The sequence below is a fragment of the Dendropsophus ebraccatus genome, chromosome 2 (assembly GCF_027789765.1).
Source record: "Dendropsophus ebraccatus isolate aDenEbr1 chromosome 2, aDenEbr1.pat, whole genome shotgun sequence".
Taxonomy (NCBI): domain Eukaryota; kingdom Metazoa; phylum Chordata; class Amphibia; order Anura; family Hylidae; genus Dendropsophus; species Dendropsophus ebraccatus.
Window position 1 is genome coordinate 218315033 of NC_091455.1, and position 21026 is coordinate 218336058.

Consider the following 21026-nt stretch of genomic DNA (forward strand, 5'->3'; position numbering starts at 1 on the left):
CCCCTGCTCATATCAACTAATACCATATGCAGTTGTTTTAGGAGAGCTTGCTCGTAACAGAGAAACCCTCCACCGGCAGACCGTCAGGTCCAGGTGCCTTTTCTTTCGCCATGTTTGTTATTGCAAGTTTCAACTCCTCTTTTTCAATCGGACGTTCTAACCACGTCTTCACATCTTGCCCTAATACTGGCAACTTTATTGATCTTAAATATTCCTTACTTCTCTGCACCGAGACATCCCCCCTAGATGTATACACCTTCTCATGAAACTCCTTAAACACGTTCAAAATGCCTCCATCATCTCTAACCATCCTTCCATTAGCGTCTCTGATTTCAGTTATCAACTTATGACACCACTATTTTTAATCAAGTTAGCGAGGTATCTGCCCGGTCTCCCTCCCTGTGTATAGGGTTTTGCCCCCTGAAACCAACACTCATTTTGACATTTAACCTGTAAGTATTCTTTAAGATCGTCTACCGCATTACACCAATTTTTATGAGACTGTGTTGTCTGATTATCAGTATATTCTCTCTCTATCTTTTTTACCTCCTTCCACAACCTCCTCTCTTGTTCTTTATACTCCTTTTTAGTCCTGCCACCTCTCTCTTTCCCCCTTAGGAAGGCCTCAGTCTCTTTCCCCCTTAGGAAGGCCTCAGTCTCTTTCCCCCTTAGGAAGGCCTCAGTCTCTTTCCCCCTTAGGAAGGCCTTGGCTGTATCCCAGACAACACATAGATTGCTGTACCCACATTATTTTCAAAGAATTCCCTTAACTCATTCTTAATTTGATCATGTGTAGTAATTAACTTAAGCCAATGCTGATTACATTTAAATTCCCTATATTTGACCCCATTACCATCTAACTTTAGATCTATTCTAAGTGGCACATGATCAGACACACTTGCACCATGCACCACTCTTCCCACTTTTAGCTGGAGGTTACTCGGGTGTTAGTAAGGCTGGGCTGGAGGTTTAGCAGAAAGGTGTTAGTACTGCTGGGCTGGAGGTTACTCGGGTGTTAGTAAGGCTGGAGGTTTAGCAGAAAGGAGTTAGTACTGCTGGGCTGGAGGTTACTCGAGTGTTAGTACGGCTGGGCTGGAGGTTACTCGGGTGTTAGTACGGCTGGGCTGGAGGTTTAGCAGAAAGGTGTTAGTACTGCTGGGCTGGAGGTTACACAGGTGTTAGTACGGCTGGGCTGGAGGTTACTCGGGTGTTAGTACGGCTGGGCTGGAGGTTACTCGGGTGTTAGTACGGCTGGGCTGGAGGTTTAGCAGGGAGGTGTTAGTACTGCTGGGCTGGAGGTTACTCGGGTGTTAGTACTGCTGGGCTGGAGGTTACACAGGTGTTAGTACGGCTGGGCTGGAGGTTTAGCAGAGAGGTGTTAGTACTGCTGGGCTGGAGGTTACTCGGGTGTTAGTACGGCTGGGCTGGAGGTTTAGCAGAGAGGTGTTAGTACTGCTGGGCTGGAGGTTACTCAGGTGTTAGTACGGCTGGGCTGGAGGTTTAGCAGAGAGGTGTTAGTACTGCTGGGCTGGAGGTTACACAGGTGTTAGTACGGCTGGGCTGGAGGTTACACAGGAGTTAGTACGGCTGGGCTGGAGGTTACTCGGGTGTTAGTACGGCTGGGCTGGAGGTTACACAGGTGTTAGTACTGCTGGGCTGGAGGTTACACAGGTGTTAGAACTGCTGGGCTGGAGGTTACACAGGTGTTAGAACTGCTGGGCTGGAGGTTACACAGGTGTTAGTACGGCTGGGCTGGAGGTTACTCGGGTGTTAGTACTGCTGGGCTGGAGGTTTAGCAGAAAGGTGTTGAGTCTTGTTATACTTGTGTTTGTTGTTCTCCCCTCAGGACAGGGATCTGGTTCTCCAGCGGATCGCTGAGGATCGGCGCATTCAGCATGACAAGGAGAAAATGGCGTCTACGGTGAATGAGCGGCTGGTGAGCCAGGAGCAGCCGTCTGTCCCTGCAACCACCCCGAATCACTGCGCACTGATGGTGAGAGCCAAAGCAAAGATCACGTGTGGCCCCTGTATTATATCTATAGTGTGGCCCCTGTATAGTATCTATAGGGTGGCCCCTGTATTATATTTATAGTGTGACCTCTTTATTGTATCTATAGTGTGGCCCCTGTATTATATCTATAGGGTGGCCCCTGTATTATATTTATAGTGTGACCTCTTTATTGTATCTATAGTGTGGCCCCTGTATAGTATCTATAGGGTGGCCCCTGTATTATATCTATAGGGTGGCCCCTGTATTATATCTATAGGGTGGCCCCTGTATTATATCTATAGGGTTGCCCCTGTATTATATCTATAGGGTTGCCCCTGTATTATATCTATAGGGTGGCCCCTGTATTATATCTATAGGGTGGCCCCTGTATTATATCTATTGGGTGGCCCCTGTATTATATCTATAGGGTGGTCCCTGTATTATATCTATAGGGTGGTCCCTGTATTATATCTATTGGGTGGCCCCTGTATTATATCTATAGGGTGGCCCCTGTATTATATCTATAGGGTGGCCCCTGTATTATATCTATAGGGTGGCCCCTGTATTATATCTATAGGGTGGCCCCTGTATTATATCTATTGGGTGGCCCCTGTATTATATCTATAGGGTGGTCCCTGTATTATATCTATAGGGTGGTCCCTGTATTATATCTATAGGGTGGCCCCTGTATTATATCTATAGGGTGGCCCCTGTATTATATCTATTGGGTGGCCCCCTCATGTATGAGGTGTCAGTGTGGGATCCTGTATGAGGTGTCAGTGTGGGATCCTGTATGATGTGTCAGTGTTGGATCCTGTATGAGGTGTCAGTGTGGGATCCTGTATGGGATCATGTATGAGGTGTCAGTGGGGAATCCTGTATGGGATCCTGTATGAGGTGTCAGTGTGGGATCCTGTATGGGATCATGTATGAGGTGTCAGTGTGGGATCCTGTATGAGGTGTCAGTGTGGGATCCTGTATGAGGTGTCAGTGTGGGATCCTGTATGAGGTGTCAGTGTGGGATCCTGTATGAGGTGTCAGTGTGGGATCGTGTATGAGGTGTCAGTGTGGGATCCTGTATGATGTGTCAGTGTGGGATCCTGTATGAGGTGTCAGTGTGGGATCCTGTATGAGGTGTCAGTGTGGGATCCTGTATGAGGTGTCAGTGTGGGATCCTGTATGAGGTGTCAGTGTGGGATCCTGTATGAGGTGTCAGTGTGGGATCCTGTATGAGGTGTCAGTGTGGGATCCTGTATGAGGTGTCAGTGTGGGATCCTGTATGAGGTGTCAGTGTGGGATCCTGTATGAGGTGTCAGTGTGGGATCCTGTATGAGGTGTCAGTGTGGGATCCTGTATGAGGTGTCAGTGTGGGATCCTGTATGAGGTGTCAGTGTGGGATCCTGTATGGGATCATGTATGAGGTGTCAGTGTGGGATCCTGTATGAGGTGTCAGTGTGGGATCCTGTATGAGGTGTCAGTGTGGGATCCTGTATGAGGTGTCAGTGTGGGATCCTGTATGAGGTGTCAGTGTGGGATCCTGTATGGGATCATGTATGAGGTGTCAGTGTGGGATCCTGTATGAGGTGTCAGTGTGGGATCCTGTATGAGGTGTCAGTGTGGGATCCTGTATGAGGTGTCAGTGTGGGATCCTGTATGGGATCCTGTATGAGGTGTCAGTGTGGGATCCTGTATGAGGTGTCAGTGTGGGATCCTGTATGAGGTGTCAGTGTGGGATCCTGTATGAGGTGTCAGTGTGGGATCCTGTATGAGGTGTCAGTGTGGGATCCTGTATGAGGTGTCAGTGTGGGATCCTGTATGAGGTGTCAGTGTGGGATCGTGTATGAGGTGTCTGTCGGATCCTGTATGAGGTGTCAGTGTGGGATCCTGTATGAGGTGTCAGTGTGGGATCCTGTATGGGATCATGTATGAGGTGTCAGTGTGGGATCCTGTATGAGGTGTCAGTGTGGGATCCTGTATGAGGTGTCAGTGTGGGATCGTGTATGAGGTGTCAGTGTGGGATCCTGTATGAGGTGTCAGTGTGGGATCCTGTATGAGGTGTCAGTGTGGGATCCTGTATGAGGTGTCAGTGTGGGATCCTGTATGAGGTGTCAGTGTGGGATCCTGTATGAGGTGTCAGTGTGGGATCCTGTATGAGGTGTCAGTGTGGGATCCTGTATGAGGTGTCAGTGTGGGATCCTGTATGAGGTGTCAGTGTGGGATCCTGTATGAGACCTCACATACTGGCGCTCCCTCTCTTGCAGGTGCGTCTCCCCTCTGGACAGTCGGTACGCTTGGGGTTGGCGGGGGACTCCCGGCTGCAGTGTGTGTATGAGCACGTGCGGGGTCTGCAGACCTCCCTGGCCTCCTGCAGCTTGGTGCAGACCTTTCCCACCCGGCACTTTACAGAGGAGGATCTGCCCCGGAGTCTCCAGGAGCTGGGACTGACCCCTAGCGCCACCCTGTGTGTGCACCTGGGAAACCAACCCCAGCCCATAGACGAGACCCTCGAGACCCCCCAGGAGCCCCTGATGTGTGACGCAGCTGAGCTGATGATGCAGGGAGACCGGCTGCTGCCCATCCTCCGCTCCCCAGCCCAGGCCGTTACCCACAACATCCACATAGTGGCAGAACCCCAACTGCAGCACAGCTGGGGTGCGTATATAATAAACTGGGTGTGTATATATAATGTGCAGGATATGTGTATATATAATGTACAGGGTGTGTGTATATATAATGTACAGGGTGTGTGTATATATAATGTAGAGGGTGTGTGTATATATAATGTACAGGGTGTGTGTATAATTAATGTACAGGGTGTGTGTATATATAATGTACAGGGTGTGTGTATATATAATGTACAGGGTGTGTGTGTATATAATGTACAGGGTGTGTATATATAATGTACAGGGTGTGTGTATATATAATGTACAGGGTGTGTATATAATGTACAGGGTGTGTGTATATATAATGTACAGGGTGTGTGTATATAATGTACAGGGTGTGTGTATATAATGTACAGGGTGTGTATATATAATGTAGAGGGTGTGTGTATATATAATGTACAGGGTGTGTATATATAATGTGCAGGATATGTGTATATATAATGTACAGGGTGTGTGTATATATAATGTACAGGGTGTGTATATATAATGTAGAGGGTGTGTGTATATATAATGTACAGGGTGTGTGTATATATAATGTACAGGGTGTGTGTATATATAATGTACAGGGTGTGTGTATATATAATGTACAGGGTGTGTATATATAATGTAGAGGGTGTGTGTATATATAATGTACGGTGTGTGTATATATAATGTAGAGGGTGTGTATATATAATGTACAGGGTGTGTGTATATATAATGTAGAGGGTGTGTGTATATATAATGTGCAGGATATGTGTATATATAATGTAGAGGGTGTGTGTATATATAATGTACAGGGTGTGTGTATATATAATGTACAGGGTGTGTGTATATAATGTACAGGGTGTGTGTATATATAATGTACAGGGTGTGTATATATAATGTAGAGGGTGTGTGTATATATAATGTACGGTGTGTGTATATATAATGTAGAGGGTGTGTATATATAATGTACAGGGTGTGTGTATATATAATGTAGAGGGTGTGTGTATATATAATGTACAGGGTGTGTGTATATATAATGTACAGGGTGTGTGTGTATATAATGTACAGGGTGTGTGTATATAATGTACAGGGTGTGTATATATAATGTAGAGGGTGTGTGTATATATAATGTACAGGGTGTGTATATATAATGTACAGGGTGTGTGTGTATATATAATGTACAGGGTGTGTATATATAATGTGCAGGATATGTGTATATATAATGTGCAGGATATGTGTATATATAATGTACAGGGTGTGTGTGTATATAATGTACAGGGTGTGTGTATATATAATGTACAGGGTGTGTGTATATATAATGTGCAGGATATGTGTATATATAATGTACAGGGTGTGTGTATATAATGTACAGGGTGTGTGTGTATATAATGTACAGGGTGTGTGTATATATAATGTACAGGGTGTGTGTATATATAATGTGCAGGATATGTGTATATATAATGTACAGGGTGTGTGTATATATAATGTACAGGGTGTGTGTATATATAATGTACAGGGTGTGTGTATATATAATGTACAGGGTGTGTATATATATAATGTACAGGGCGTGTGTGTATATATAATGTACAGGGTGTGTATATATAATGTACAGGGTGTGTATATATAATGTACAGGGTGTGTATATATAATGTACAGGGTGTGTGTATATATATAATGTACAGGGTGTGTGTATATATATAATGTACAGGGTGTGTATATATATAATGTACAGGGTGTGTGTATATATAATGTACAGGGTGTGTATATATATAATGTACAGGGTGTGTATATATATATAATGTACAGGGTGTGTATATATAATGTACAGGGTGTGTGTGTATATAATGTACAGGGTGTGTGTGTATATATAATGTACAGGGTGTGTGTATATATAATGTACAGGGTGTGTGTATATAATGTACAGGGTGTGTGTATATATAATGTACAGGGTGTGTATATATAATGTACAGGGTGTGTGTATATATAATGTAGAGGGTGTGTGTATATATAATGTACAGGGTGTGTGTATATATAATGTACAGGGTGTGTATATATAATGTACAGGGTGTGTGTGTATATAATGTACAGGGTGTGTGTATATATAATGTACAGGGTGTGTGTGTATATATAATGTACAGGGTGTGTGTGTATATAATGTAGAGGGTGTGTATATATAATGTACAGGGTGTGTATATATATAATGTAGAGGGTGTGTGTATATAATGTACAGGGTGTGTGTGTATATATAATGTACAGGGTGTGTGTATATATAATGTACAGGGTGTGTGTATATATAATGTAGAGGGTGTGTGTATATAATGTACAGGGTGTGTGTGTATATAATGTACAGGGTGTGTGTGTATATATAATGTACAGGGTGTGTGTATATATAATGTACAGGGTGTGTGTATATATAATGTACAGGGTGTGTGTGTATATAATGTACAGGGTGTGTGTATATATAATGTACAGGGTGTGTGTATATAATGTACAGGGTGTGTGTATATATAATGTACAGGGTGTGTATATATAATGTACAGGGTGTGTGTATATATAATGTACAGGGTGTGTGTATATAATGTACAGGGTGTGTGTATATATAATGTACAGGGTGTGTATATATAATGTACAGGGTGTGTGTATATATAATGTACAGGGTGTGTGTATATATAATGTACAGGGTGTGTGTATATATAATGTACAGGGTGTGTGTGTATATAATGTACAGGGTGTGTGTATATATAATGTAGAGGGTGTGTATATATAATGTACAGGGTGTATATATAATGTACAGGGTGTGTGTATATATAATGTACAGGGTGTATATATAATGTACAGGGTGTGTATATATAATGTACAGAGTGTGTATATATAATGTACAGGGTGTGTGTATATATAATGTAGAGGGTGTGTGTATATATAATGTAGAGGGTGTGTATATATAATGTACAGGGTGTATATATAATGTACAGGGTGTGTGTATATATAATGTACAGAGTGTGTATATATAATGTACAGGGTGTGTGTATATATAATGTAGAGGGTGTGTGTATATATAATGTACAGGGTGTGTATATATAATGTAGAGGGTGTGTGTATATATAATGTAGAGGGTGTGTGTATATATAATGTACAGGGTGTGTGTGTATGTAATGTACAGGGTGTGTATATATAATGTACAGGGTGTGTGTGTATATATAATGTACAGGGTGTGTATATATATATAATGTACAGGGCGTGTGTGTGTGTATATATATACACGGTATATGTCCCCCCCCCCCCGTACACTGATCCTCTGTACATGTTATATACGGTATATATGTCCCCCCCCGCCCGTGCACTGATCCTCTGTACATGTTATATACGGTATATATGTCCCCCCCCCCCCCCCCCCCGTACACTGATCCTCTGTACATGTTATATACGGTATATATGTCCCCCCCCCCCCGCCCGTGCACTGATCCTCTGTACATGTTATATACGGTATATGTCCCCCCCCCCCCCCCGTACACTGATCCTCTGTACATGTTATATACGGTATATGTCCTTCCCCCCCCCCCCCCCGTGCACTGATCCTCTGTACATGTTATATACGGTATATATGTCCCCCCCCCCCCCCCCCCCCCGCCCGTGCACTGATCCTCTGTACATGTTATATTCGGTATATGTCCCCCCCCCCCGTGCACTGATCCTCTGTACATGTTATATACGGTATATGTCCCCCCCCCCCACACTGATCCTCTGTACATGTTATATACGGTATATGTCCCCCCCCCCCACACTGATCCTCTGTACATGTTATATACGGTATATGTCCCCCCCCCCCCCCACTGATCCTCTGTACATGTTATATACGGTATATGTCCCCCCCCCCCCCCACTGATCCTCTGTACATGTTATATACGGTATATGTCCCCCCCCCCACTGATCCTCTGTACATGTTATATACGGTATATGTTCCCCCCCCACTGATCCTCTGTACATGTTATATACGGTATATGTCCCCCCCCCCACTGATCCTCTGTACATGTTATATACGGTATATGTCCCCCCCCCACTGATCCTCTGTACATGTTATATACGGTATATGTCCCCCCCCCCCCACTGATCCTCTGTACATGTTATATACGGTATATGTCCCCCTCCGCCCCCCCCCCCCCCCCCCCCCGTGCACTGATCCTCTGTACCCTCTTGCTCAGCAGGACGCGGGCACCGCTTGGCACATCAGGAGAAGAGCGCAGCTGAGGAGGAAGAGGAAGCAGACGGTAATGGAGGCAACGCGGGTATATGACGTTTTGCCAGAGGGAGAGAGTGCCAGAGGGTGGAGGTGGGAGAGAGTCAGAGGAAGAGAGTGCCAGAGGGTGGAGGGGGGAGAGAGTCAGAGGAAGAGAGTGCCAGAGGGTGGAGGGGGGAGAGAGTCAGAGGAAGAGAGTGCCAGAGGGTGGAGGGGGGAGAGAGTCTGAGGAAGAGAGTGCCAGAGGGTGGAGGGGGGAGAGAGTCTGAGGAAGAGAGTGCCAGAGGGTGGAGGGGGGAGAGAGTCAGAGGAAGAGAGTGCCGGAGGGGGGAGAGAGTCAGAGGAAGAGAGTGCCAGAGGGTGGAGGGGGGAGAGAGTCTGAGGAAGAGAGTGCCAGAGGGTGGAGGTGGGAGAGAGTCAGAGGAAGAGAGTGCCAGAGGGTGGAGGGGGGAGAGAGTCAGAGGAAGAGAGTGCCAGAGGGTGGAGGGGGGAGAGAGTCTGAGGAAGAGAGTGCCAGAGGGTGGAGGGGGGAGAGAGTCTGAGGAAGAGAGTGCCAGAGGGTGGAGGGGGGAGAGAGTCAGAGGAAGAGAGTGCCAGAGGGTGGAGGGGGGAGAGAGTCTGAGGAAGAGAGTGCCAGAGGGTGGAGGTGGGAGAGAGTCTGAGGAAGAGAGTGCCAGAGGGTGGAGGGGGGAGAGAGTCAGAGGAAGAGAGTGCCAGAGGGTGGAGGGGGAAGAGAGTCTGAGGAAGAGAGTGCCAGAGGGTGGAGGGGGAGAGAGTCTGAGGAAGAGAGTGCCAGAGGGTGGAGGTGGGAGAGAGTCTGAGGAAGAGAGTGCCAGAGGGTGGAGGGGGGAGAGAGTCTGAGGAAGAGAGTGCCAGAGGGTGGAGGTGGGAGAGAGTCAGAGGAAGAGAGTGCCAGAGGGTGGAGGGGGGAGAGAGTCTGAGGAAGAGAGTGCCAGAGGGTGGAGGGGGAGAGAGTCTGAGGAAGAGAGTGCCAGAGGGTGGAGGGGGGAGAGAGTCAGAGGAAGAGAGTGCCAGAGGGTGGAGGGGGGAGAGAGTCTGAGGTCTGGAAGTTCTCCAGCCAAACACATAGGGACATCTCCGGCTTCCTGCTGATTGAATGCTCCATAGAGGCTGTGATAAAGGAGGATGAGGGTTGTAGTGATGGTAGAGGGAGGAGGATGAGGGTTGTAGTGAGGGTAGAGGGAGGAGGATGAGGGTTGTAGTGATGGTAGATGGAGGAGGATGAGGGTTGTAGTGAGGGTAGATGGAGGAGGATGAGGGTTGTAGTGAGGGTAGAGGGAGGAGGATGAGGGTTGTAGTGAGGGTAGATGGAGGAGGATGAGGGTTGTAGTGATGGTAGATGGAGGAGGATGAGGGTTGTAGTGAGGGTAGAGGGAGGAGGATGAGGGTTGTAGTGAGGGTAGATGGAGGAGGATGAGGGTTGTAGTGAGGGTAGATGGAGGAGGATGAGGGTTGTAGTGAGGGTAGAGGGAGGAGGATGAGGGTTGTAGTGAGGGTAGAGGGAGGAGGATGAGGGTTGTAGTGATGGTAGATGGAGGAGGATGAGGGTTGTAGTGAGGGTAGATGGAGGAGGATGAGGGTTGTAGTGAGGGTAGAGGGAGGAGGATGAGGGTTGTAGTGAGGGTAGATGGAGGAGGATGAGGGTTGTAGTGATGGTAGATGGAGGAGGATGAGGGTTGTAGTGAGGGTAGAGGGAGGAGGATGAGGGTTGTAGTGAGGGTAGATGGAGGAGGATGAGGGTTGTAGTGAGGGTAGATGGAGGAGGATGAGGGTTGTAGTGAGGGTAGAGGGAGGAGGATGAGGGTTGCAGTGATGGTAGAGGGAGGAGGATGAGGGTTGTAGTGGGGGTAGAGGGAGGAGGATGAGGGTTGCGGTGTTGGTAGAGGGAGGAGGATGAGGGTTGCCGTGTTGGTAGAGGGAGGAGGATGAGGGTTGCCGTGTTGGTAGAGGGAGGAGGATGAGGGTTGCGGTGTTGGTAGAGGGAGGAGGATGAGGGTTGCGGTGTTGGTAGAGGGAGGAGGATGAGGGTTGCGGTGTTGGTAGAGGGAGGAGGATGAGGGTTGCGGTGTTGGTAGAGGGAGGAGGATGAGGGTTGCGGTGTTGGTAGAGTGGGGAGGATGAGGGTCTCTCAGAGGATTGAGGAGAATCTTCAGTTTTCCCTTCTTATCCTCCTCCCTCTCAGGTGTCCGAGCTGCTTCTCCTGATGATGGAGCTGAAAGGGCTGAGCCGCATCGGTGGCCGGAGAATGGCGTTCGACTGCGGTGAGCGAGGTTACCAGAGGCACACTGGGTGGTATCCATCACTATGGGCAATACGAGGAGGTGTCGGTGCCCGCTGATCCCTCTGTGTCCCGGGGTATAGGGAGGTGTCGGTGCCCGCTGATCCCTCTGTGTCCCGGGGTATAAGGAGGTGTCGGTGCCCGCTGATCCCTCTGTGTCCCGGTGTATAGGGAGGTGTCGGTGCCCGCTGATACCTCTGTGTCCTGATGTATAGGGAGGTGTCTGTGCCCGCTGATCCCTCTGTGTCCCGGGGTATAGGGAGGTGTCGGTGCCCGCTGATACCTCTGTGTCCCGGTGTATAGGGAGGTGTCGGTGCCCGCTGATCCCTCTGTGTCCCGGTGTATAGGGAGGTGTCGGTGCCCGCTGATCCTTCTGTGTCCCGGTGTATAGGGAGGTGTCGGTGCCCGCTGATCCCTCTGTGTCCCGGTGTATAGGGAGGCGTCGGTGCCCGCTGATCCTTCTGTGTCCCGGGGTATAGGGAGGTGTCGGTGGCCGCTGATCCCTCTGTGTCCCGGTGTATAGGGAGGTGTCGGTGCCCGCTAATCCTTCTGTGTCCCGGGGTATAGGGAGGTGTCGGTGCCCGCTGATACCTCTGTGTCCCGGTGTATAGGGAGGTGTCGGTGCCCGCTAATCCTTCTGTGTCCCGGGGTATAGGGAGGTGTCGGTGCCCGCTGATCCCTCTGTGTCCTGATGTATAGGGAGTTGTTGGTGCCCACTGATCCTTCTGTGTCCCGGGGTATAGGGAGGTGTTGGTGCCCGTTGATCCCTCTGTGTCTCGGGGTATAGGGAGGTGTCGGTGCCCGCTGATTCCTCTGTGTCCCGGGGTATAGGGAGGTGTCGGTGCCCGCTGATCCCTCTGTGTCCCGGTGTATAGGGAGGTGTCGGTGCCCGCTAATCCTTCTGTGTCCCGGGGTATAGGGAGGTGTCGGTGCCCGCTGATACCTCTGTGTCCTGATGTATAGGGAGTTGTTGGTGCCCGTTGATCCCTCTGTGTCTCGGGGTATAGGGAGGTGTCGGTGCCCGCTGATTCCTCTGTGTCCCGGGGTATAGGGAGTTGTCGGTGCCCGCTGATTCCTCTGTGTCCCGGGGTATAGGGAGTTGTCGGTGCCCGCTGATCCCTCTGTGTCCCGGTGTATAGGGAGGTGTCGTGCCCGCTGATCCTTCTGTGTCCCGGTGTATAGGGAGGTGTCGGTGCCCGCTGATCCCTCTGTGTCCCGGTGTATAGGGAGGTGTCGGTGCCCGCTGATCCCTTTGTGTCCTGATGTATAGGGAGGTGTCGGTGCCCGCTGATCCCTCTGTGTCCCGGTGTATAGGGAGGTGTCGTGCCCGCTGATCCTTCTGTGTCCCGGGGTATAGGGAGGTGTCGGTGCCCGCTGATCCCTCTGTGTCCCGGGGTATAGGGAGGTGTCGGTGCCCGCTGATCCCTCTGTGTCCCGGGGTATAGGGAGGTGTCGGTGCCCGCTGATCCCTCTGTGTCCCGGGGTATAAGGAGGTGTCGGTGCTCGCTGATCCCTCTGTCCCGGGGTATATAGTGTATATATATATGTATAGATGTCAGGGGGAGGTGCGGCCTGTGAGCAGCTGAGATGCGTTGCTGTGTGTCAGCGCAGGTCTCCCCATTACTTGGGATCCTCTTTGTCCCTTAGGCCATCACCCCAGAATAATGATGGCTGCTCTCCTCATCCTCCGCGCGTTATGGCGCGGGCGGCCGCAGAGATGCGCCTAGAGAGTATGGAGAGGCCAGAATCACACAGAATCTCCAGGGCCATGCCCATCCCCACCCTGAGGAGCCTGGCACTGCGCCGGGCCCTGCCAGTCATTACTGGTGAGTCCTGTATGATGATTGATACATAATACATATATGTGCTGTGGGGTATAATACATATATGTGCTGTGGGGTATAATACATGTATGTGCTGTGGGGTATAATACATGTATGTGCTGTGGGGTATAATACATGTATAGTACACATATGTGCTAGGGGGATATGATACATGTATAGTACACATATGTGCTGTGGGGGGATATGATACATGTATAGTACACATATGTGCTGTGGGGGGATATGATACATGTATAGTACACATATGTGCTGTGGGGTATAATACATGTATGTGCTGTGGGGTATAATACATGTATGTGCTGTGAGGGTATGATACATGCATGTGCTGGGGGATATGATACATGTATAGTACACATATGTGCTAGGGGGATATGATACATGTATAGTACACATATGTGCTGTGGGGGGATATGATACATGTATAGTACACATATGTGCTGTGGGGGGATATGATACATGTATAGTACACATATGTGCTGGGGGGTATGATACATGTATAGTACACATATGTGCTGTGGGGGGGGTATGATACATGTATAGTACACATATGTGCTGTGGGGGGGGGTATGATACATGTATAGTACACATATGTGCTGTGGGGGGGGTATGATACATGTATAGTACACATATGTGCTGTGGGGGGGGTATGATACATGTATAGTACACATATGTGCTGTGGGGGGGGTATGATACATGTATAGTACACATATGTGCTGTGGGGGGGTATGATACATGTATAGTACACATATGTGCTGTGGGGGGGGTATGATACATGTATAGTACACATATGTGCTGTGGGGGGGGTATGATACATGTATAGTACACATATGTGCTGTGGGGGGGTATGATACATGTATAGTACACATATGTGCTGTGGGGGGGGTATGATACATGTATAGTACACATATGTGCTGTGGGGGGGTATGATACATGTATAGTACACATATGTGCTGTGGGGGGGGTATGATACATGTATAGTACACATATGTGCTGTGGGGGGGTATGATACATGTATAGTACACATATGTGCTGTGGGGGGGGTATGATACATGTATAGTACACATATGTGCTGTGGGGGGGGGTATGATACATGTATAGTACACATATGTGCTGGGGGGGGGGGGGGTATGATACATGTATAGTACACATATGTGCTGTGGGGGGGGTATGATACATGTATAGTACACATATGTGCTGTGGGGGGGGTATGATACATGTATAGTACACATATGTGCTGTGGGGGGGGGGTATGACCGGTGGGTACAGCTCTCCTCCTCTCCTCAGGCCCCAGCATGCAGTACCCCGGCTCCCTGTCAGGTCTCACTCCGGATCTGTCCGAGATGATAATTGATTATATGGTGAAGGAACACGTTCTGCGTCCAAGGACCCTGGAGCTGTTTGCCGGCTGCCCGGTGCGCAGGATGACGCTTAGCTGCTACCCCTACTGCACCAATGATTTGATAAGACAGCTGCGAGGCTTCCCAGGCCTGAGAAGACTGAGTCTCTGCTCCTCCAGCCTGATCACAGGTACGGCAAAGCTCCTCCCCCTCCAGCCTCACCACAGGTACGACCAGGCTACACCCCCTCCAGCCTGATCACAGGTAAGGCCAGGCTCCTCCCCCTCCAGCCTGACCGCAGGTACGGCCAGGCTCCTCTCCCTCCAGCCTGACCACAGGAAGGGCCAGGCTCCTTCCCCTCCAGCCTTACCCCAGGTACGGCCAGGCTCCTCCTCCCTCACCCTGATTACAGGTACAGCCAGGCTCCTCCCCCTCCAGCCTGATCACAGGTACGTCCAGGCTCCTCCCCTTCCAGCCTGACCACAGGTACGGCCAGGCTCCTCCCCCTCCAGCCTGATCACAGGTACAGCCAGGCTCCTCCTCCATCCTGATCACAGGTAGGGCCAGGCTCCTCCAGCCTGATCACAGGTACGTCTAGGCTCCCCCCCCTCCAGCCTGATCACAGGTACGTCTATACGTCTAGGCTGCTCTACCTCCAGCCTGATCACAGGTACGTCCAGGCTCCTTCCCCTCCAGCCTGAGCACAGGTACGTCCAGGCTCCTCCTCCCTCACCCTGATTACAGGTACAGCCAGGCTCCTCCCCCCTCCAGCCTGATCACAGGTACAGCCAGGCTCCTCCTCCAGACTGATCACAGGTACGTCCAGGCTCCTCCCCCTCCAGCCTGAGCACAGGTACGTCCAGGCTCCTCCCCCTCCAGCCTGAGCACAGGTACGTCCAGGCTCCTCCTCCTCCAGCCTGAGCACAGGTACGTCCAGGCTCCTCCCCCTCTTGCCTGAGCACAGGTACGTCCAGGCTCCTCCCCCTCTTGCCTGAGCACAGGTACGTCCAGGCTCCTCCCCCTCTTGCCTGAGCACAGGTACGTCCAGGCTCCTCCCCCTCTTGCCTGAGCACAGGTACGTCCAGGCTCCTCCCCCTCTTGCCTGAGCACAGGTACGTCCAGGCTCCTCCCCCTCCAGCCTGAGCACAGGTACGGCTAGGCTCCTCCCTCTCCAGCCTGAGCACAGGTACGGCCAGACTCCTCCCCCTCCAGCCTGAGCACACGTACACCCGGCCTCCTCCAGCTCCACACAGCGGTGACCTGTTCCTCCTATTTCTTCCTCACGTCTTGTTGGGCTAATTCTGAGATTCCGTATTTCCTCTTAGATCAGGGTCTGTGCGTCCTGCGGCAGCTTCAGAAATTACAGCACCTGAACCTCAGCGCCTGCCGGAACCTGACTGAGTCCTGTCTGCTCCACCTCCGAGGTGACCGCTATCTGTCCGCTAACTATGTCATGTGCCACTGCGGCCAGTGTATGTGTCCCTGTGTCACCAGCAGGTTGTTCTAGTGGCCACTGTGTGTCTGTAGTTTTACATAGGACATTACAGGGAGGACTGTTCACAAGTGTCAGTGTGGCATCAATGTGTTCTGTCTGATTCCTCTCTCTGGCATCAATGTGTTCTGTCTGATTCCTCTCTCTGGCATCAATGTGTTCTGTCTGATTCCTCTCTCTGGCATCAATGTGTTCTGTCTGATTCCTCTCTCTGGCATCAATGTGTTCTGTCTGATTCCTCTCTCTCGCATCGCTGTGTTCTGTCTGATTCCTCTCTCTGGCATCGCTGTGTTCTGTCTGATTCTTCTCTCTGGCATCGCTGTGTTCTGTCTGATTCTTCTCTCTGGCATCAATGTGTTCTGTCTGATTCCTCTCTCTGGCATCGCTGTGTTCTGTCTGGTTCCTGTATCTGTCCTCACTGTGTTCTCTCTGATTCCTCTCTCTGTTCTGTCTGATTCCTCTCTCTGGCATCGCTGTGTTCTGTCTGATTCTTCTCTCTGGCATTGTTGTGTTCTGTCTGACTGTTCTCTCTGTCATCGATGTGTTCTGTCTGATTCCTCTCTCTGTTCTGTCTGATTCCTCTCTCTGGCATTGTTGTGTTCTGTCTGATTCTTCTCTCTGGCATTGTTGTGTTCTGTCTGATTCTTCTCTCTGGCATTGTTGTGTTCTGTCTGATTCCTCTCTCTGACATTGTGTTCTGTCTGATTCCTCTCTCTGGCATTGTTGTGTTCTGTCTGATTCCTCTGATATCGCTGTGTTCTGTCTGATTCCTCTCTCTGGCATTGTTGTCTTCTGTCTGACTGTTCTCTCTGGCATTGTTGTCTTCTGTCTGATTCTTCTCTCTGGCATTGCTGTGTTCTGTCTGATTCCTCTCTCTGGCATTGTTGTGTTCTGTCTGATTCCTCTCTCTGGCATTGCTGTGTTCTGTCTGATTCCTCTCTCTGGCATTGCTGTGTTCTGTCTGATTCCTCTCTCTGGCATTGTTGTCTTCTGTCTGACTGTTCTCTCTGGCATCATTGTCTTCTGTCTGACTGTTCTCTCTCTCTCTGCTGCAGATTTGAAGCATTTGTCGCATCTTGTCCTGGATCAGACCAAGATCAGTGATAGAGGAATGTGCGATTTCCTGCAGAACACAAGCTGCTCCCTCACCCACCTGAGCGTTAATCAGACGGCGATCACTGAGCGCACACTCAGCCTGCTGCTACAGCGGAGCCCGGAGCTGAGGGTGCTGAGCGTGAAACACACCCAGGTGAGAGCAGGGTGCAGGTGTATCTGGGGGATACAGTGATTATTCACAAATATATATATATATATATATATATATATATATATATATATAATGGGTCTCCAGGCTGTGAGAGTATCTGGGGGACATGGGGTCTCGGCCTGTGTTGCCATGTCTTTTTTGTCTGTCTCTTAGGTTTCGGACATCTCCTCATTGTGTGGTCTAAGGCAGCTGACTACTCTCCATTTAGACAGCACTCGTGTGACTGAGGATTCCCTGCAGACTGTCTCTTCCTTGCCGGCGCTCTGCACACTCACGCTGTCCGGGGTGCAGTCTCTGAGCTCCAGTCGGGTGTTGGAGCTCCTGTCTGGTGAGTTCCTGGATGTCTCTTCCTGGGAGATGTCTCAGTAGTGGTTACTCGTGTGCCTCTCCTTTGTCACAGGTCTGTCTCTCACCCGCCTGCTGCTTCCCGGGAAACACAGCCTGTCGGATGGTGGACTCGTACATCTGTCTCGTCTGTGCAGTCTCATAGAATTAGACCTCACAGATCACACCCAGATCACAGACCATGGCGTGCGGCACATCTCACAGCTCACCCGGTGAGAGCGCTGCGCCATCACTACTCATGCCCAGACATGGCCTCTGGGGGTCCTGTGGGATAGAGGGGTGCATTAGGGGTCCTATGGGATGGAGGGGTGCATTAGGGGTCCTGTGGGATAGAGGGGTGCATTAGGGTCCTGTGGGATAGCGGAGGGGTGCATTAGGGGTCCTGTGGGATAGAGGGGTGCATTAGGGGTCCTATGGGATGGGGGGGTGCATTAGGGTCCTGTGGGATAGAGGAGGGGTGCATTAGGGTCCTGTGGGATGCAGGGGTGGTGCATTAGGGGTCCTGTGGGATAGAGGGGTGCATTAGGGGTCCTGTGAGATGCAGGGGGGGTGCATTAGGGGTCCTGTGGGATAGAGGAGGGGTGCATTAGGGTCCTGTGGGATGGAGGGGCGGTGCATTAGGGGTCCTGTGGGATAGAGGAGGGGTGCATTAGGGTCCTTTGGGATGGAGGGGCGGTGCATTAGGGGTCATGTGGGATGCAGGGGGGGTGCATTAGGGTCCTGTGGGATGCAGGGGTGCATTGGGGGTCCTGTGGGATGGAGAGGTGCATTGGGGGTCCTTGTGGATGGAGAGGTGCATTGGGGGTCCTGTGGGATGCAGGGGTGCATTAGGGTCCTGTGGGATGCAGGGGTGCATTGGGGGTCCTGTGGGATGGAGAGGTGCATTGGGGGTCCTTGTGGATGGAGAGGTGCATTGGGGGTCCTTGTGGATGGAGAGGTGCATTAGGGGTCCTGTGGGATGCAGGGGGGGTGCATTAGGGGTCCTGTGGGATGCAGGGGGGTGCATTAGGGGTCCTGTGGGATGCAGGGGGGTGCATTAGGGGTCCTGTGGGATGCAGGGGGGTGCATTAGGGGTCCTGTGGGATGCAGGGGGGTGCATTAGGGGTCCTGTGGGATGCAGGGGGTGCATTAGGGGTCCTGTGGGATGCAGATGGGGTTGCATTGGGGTCATGTATTAGGAATTGGAGGTGATGAGAAACTCCTGTACATGTATGTTGTTCCTGCAGGTTGCGTGTCCTGTCGCTGTGTAACACGTCAGTGTCGGACTCCGGTTTACTTCACCTGCGGGGGCTGAAGCTTTTGGAGGAGTTAAGTCTGGACCGGACTAAAGTGACCAGCAGAGGGGTGTCCATGTGCATCCCCCACCTCCCCCACCTGCAGGTTAGGTATTGGGACCCTTATACTCCCCTCTGACTCACTAACTATTCTTGGTTTGAGATTCAGTGTATGGGGGAGGGGGGTAGGATATAGTGACTGCACCAAATCAGCCCCAGTCACATGACCAGCCCTGGTGTAGGATTATATTGGGGACCGCCTTTCACTGAGCTGTGCTGTTCTCCCGGGTAGGTCCTCGGACTGTCAGACACACATGTCGGTGACAACGTCTTAAATCTCGGAGTCCAACATTGCAAGAACCTTCTAAAAGTCAACCTAAGCCGAACGCGCGTCACCAACAAGGGTGAGTGCTGACAGGAGGTGAGGCTGGAGTAGCCGGGGGGGGGGGGGAGGAGGGGCTACATGGGGAGCATCTACACCTACGGATCAGCGTTCAGCTCAGTTGTGACGGATCAGCGTTTGGCTCCGTTGTGACGGATCAGCGTTTGGCTCCGTTGTGACGGATCAGCGTTTGGCTCCGTTGTGACGGATCAGCGTTTGGCTCCGTTGTGACGGATCAGCGATTGGCTCCGTTGTGACGCATCAGCTCCATTGTGACGGATCAGCGATTGGCTCCGTTGTGACGCATCAGCTCCATTGTGACGGATCAGCGATTGGCTCCGTTGTGACGCATCAGCTCCATTGTGACGGATCAGCGATTGGCTCCGTTGTGACGCATCAGCTCCATTGTGACGGATCAGCGATTGGCTCCGTTGTGACGGATCAGCTCCATTGTGACGGATCAGCGATTGGCTCCGTTGTGACGGATCGGCTCCGTTGTGACGGATCAGCAATGGGCTCCGTTGTGACGGATCAACTCCATTGTGACGGATCAGCGTTCGGCTCCGTTGTGACGGATCAGCGATTGGCTCCGTTGTGACGGATCAGCTCCATTGTGACGGATCAGCGTTCGGCTCCGTTGTGACGGATCAGTCATTGAAAGCTTCATCTGTTTTCCATGACTGCGATAAATCTATAGATTGATTGGTCGTGTCTGTATGGATGATACTTAGGGCCCTATTCCACCAGATGATTATCGTTTGCATAATCGTTAACGATTAAGGATCACAAACGACGGCTATTACGAAAGACCTGAAAACGTTCACTCATTTACATGGAGCGATAATCGTTACTTATGATCGTATTTACGATAGTTTTTTCTTTGCTATTTCTTCGCTATGGCATTCGTATCTACTGCAAATGACCGATCGACGTCTTATTCAATGCGAACGATTTGCGAACGAGCAACGATAAAATTAGGTCCAGGTCTTTTAAAGTGATCAACGATTTCTCGTTCGCATTTCAACCGATTATTGTTTAGATTCGAATGATTTAACGATAATCTGAACGATAATCGTCCGGTGGAATAGGGCCCTTTGTGTATCGTGTATAGGATAGGACTCTGTGACCTCTGACCTCCTACTTTTTCCCCTAGGGCTCCGGTTCCTGAGACACACGGCCCTGGTACAGCTGAGTCTAGACGGTTCTGGGGTCTCTCTCCAGGGGGTGTCTGACCTCATGAGCAGCTGCCCCTCCCTCACCAGTGTAAGAGCCAACAACCTGCGGCTGGTTCCCGCTGATCAGGTGTCTGAGGAGGAGGATGGAAGCTGAGGGCCGCACCAACAACACACCGGCCAATGAAGCAATATCGGGGGGGGTGGGGGGGTGGTCTCTTGTAGACGTTTTACTTTTCATGTCAGAAAATTTATTTTATTGCGTCATTTATAGCGTCTCCCGACAATAAACGTCATCTCTCTGCATCACTGCTTAATCTGAGGGTATAAAACTCTGCGGCCTGATAATGGGTTAGGTGCTGGCATCTCTACAGAGAAACACGTCCAATGGATCCCGATCTCTAGGAGAAACACGTCCGATGGATCCCGATCTTTGTGGAGAAAAACGTCCGATGGATCCCGATCTCTGTGGAGAAACACGTCCGATGGATCCCGATCTCTGTGGAGAAACACGTCCAATGGATCCCGATCTCTGTGGAGAAACACGTCCGATGGATCCCGATCTCTGTGGAGAAACACGTCCAATGGATCCCGATCTCTGTGGAGAAAAAAGTACGATGGATCCCGATCTCTGTGGAGAAATACGTCAGATGGATCTCGATTTCTGTGGCGAAACATGGCCGATGGATCCCGATCTCTGTGGAGAAACATGGCCGATGGATCCCGATCTCTGTGGAGAAACATGGCCGATGGATCCCGATCT

The 21026-nt window shown here is 50.4% G+C and overlaps 1 protein-coding gene across 7 annotated transcripts in view; it reads left to right on the forward strand.

Annotated features, from left to right (window-relative positions):
* Positions 1-20563, forward strand: part of LOC138784068 (uncharacterized) — a 51735-nt gene extending 31172 nt beyond the window's left edge. For 3 of the 7 annotated variants that reach the window (XM_069959554.1, XM_069959555.1, XM_069959557.1), the window contains exons 6-18: positions 1847-1993; positions 4252-4642; positions 8817-8900; positions 11055-11133; positions 12798-12976; positions 14279-14521; positions 15657-15755; positions 16879-17072; positions 17244-17418; positions 17491-17647; positions 18662-18815; positions 19002-19113; positions 20245-20563. In XM_069959554.1, the coding sequence (XP_069815655.1) occupies positions 1847-1993; positions 4252-4642; positions 8817-8900; positions 11055-11133; positions 12798-12976; positions 14279-14521; positions 15657-15755; positions 16879-17072; positions 17244-17418; positions 17491-17647; positions 18662-18815; positions 19002-19113; positions 20245-20420 (2190 nt within the window). In that variant the 3' untranslated portion in view covers positions 20421-20563. Of the gene's footprint in view, positions 1-1846; positions 1994-4251; positions 4643-8816; positions 8901-11054; positions 11134-12797; positions 12977-14278; positions 14522-15656; positions 15756-16878; positions 17073-17243; positions 17419-17490; positions 17648-18661; positions 18821-19001; positions 19114-20244 lie in introns of all 7 variants that reach the window. The other 4 variants (XR_011361789.1, XM_069959559.1, XM_069959558.1 and 1 more) reach the window with 4 other exon arrangements.
* The last annotated feature ends 463 nt before the right edge of the window (positions 20564-21026 follow it).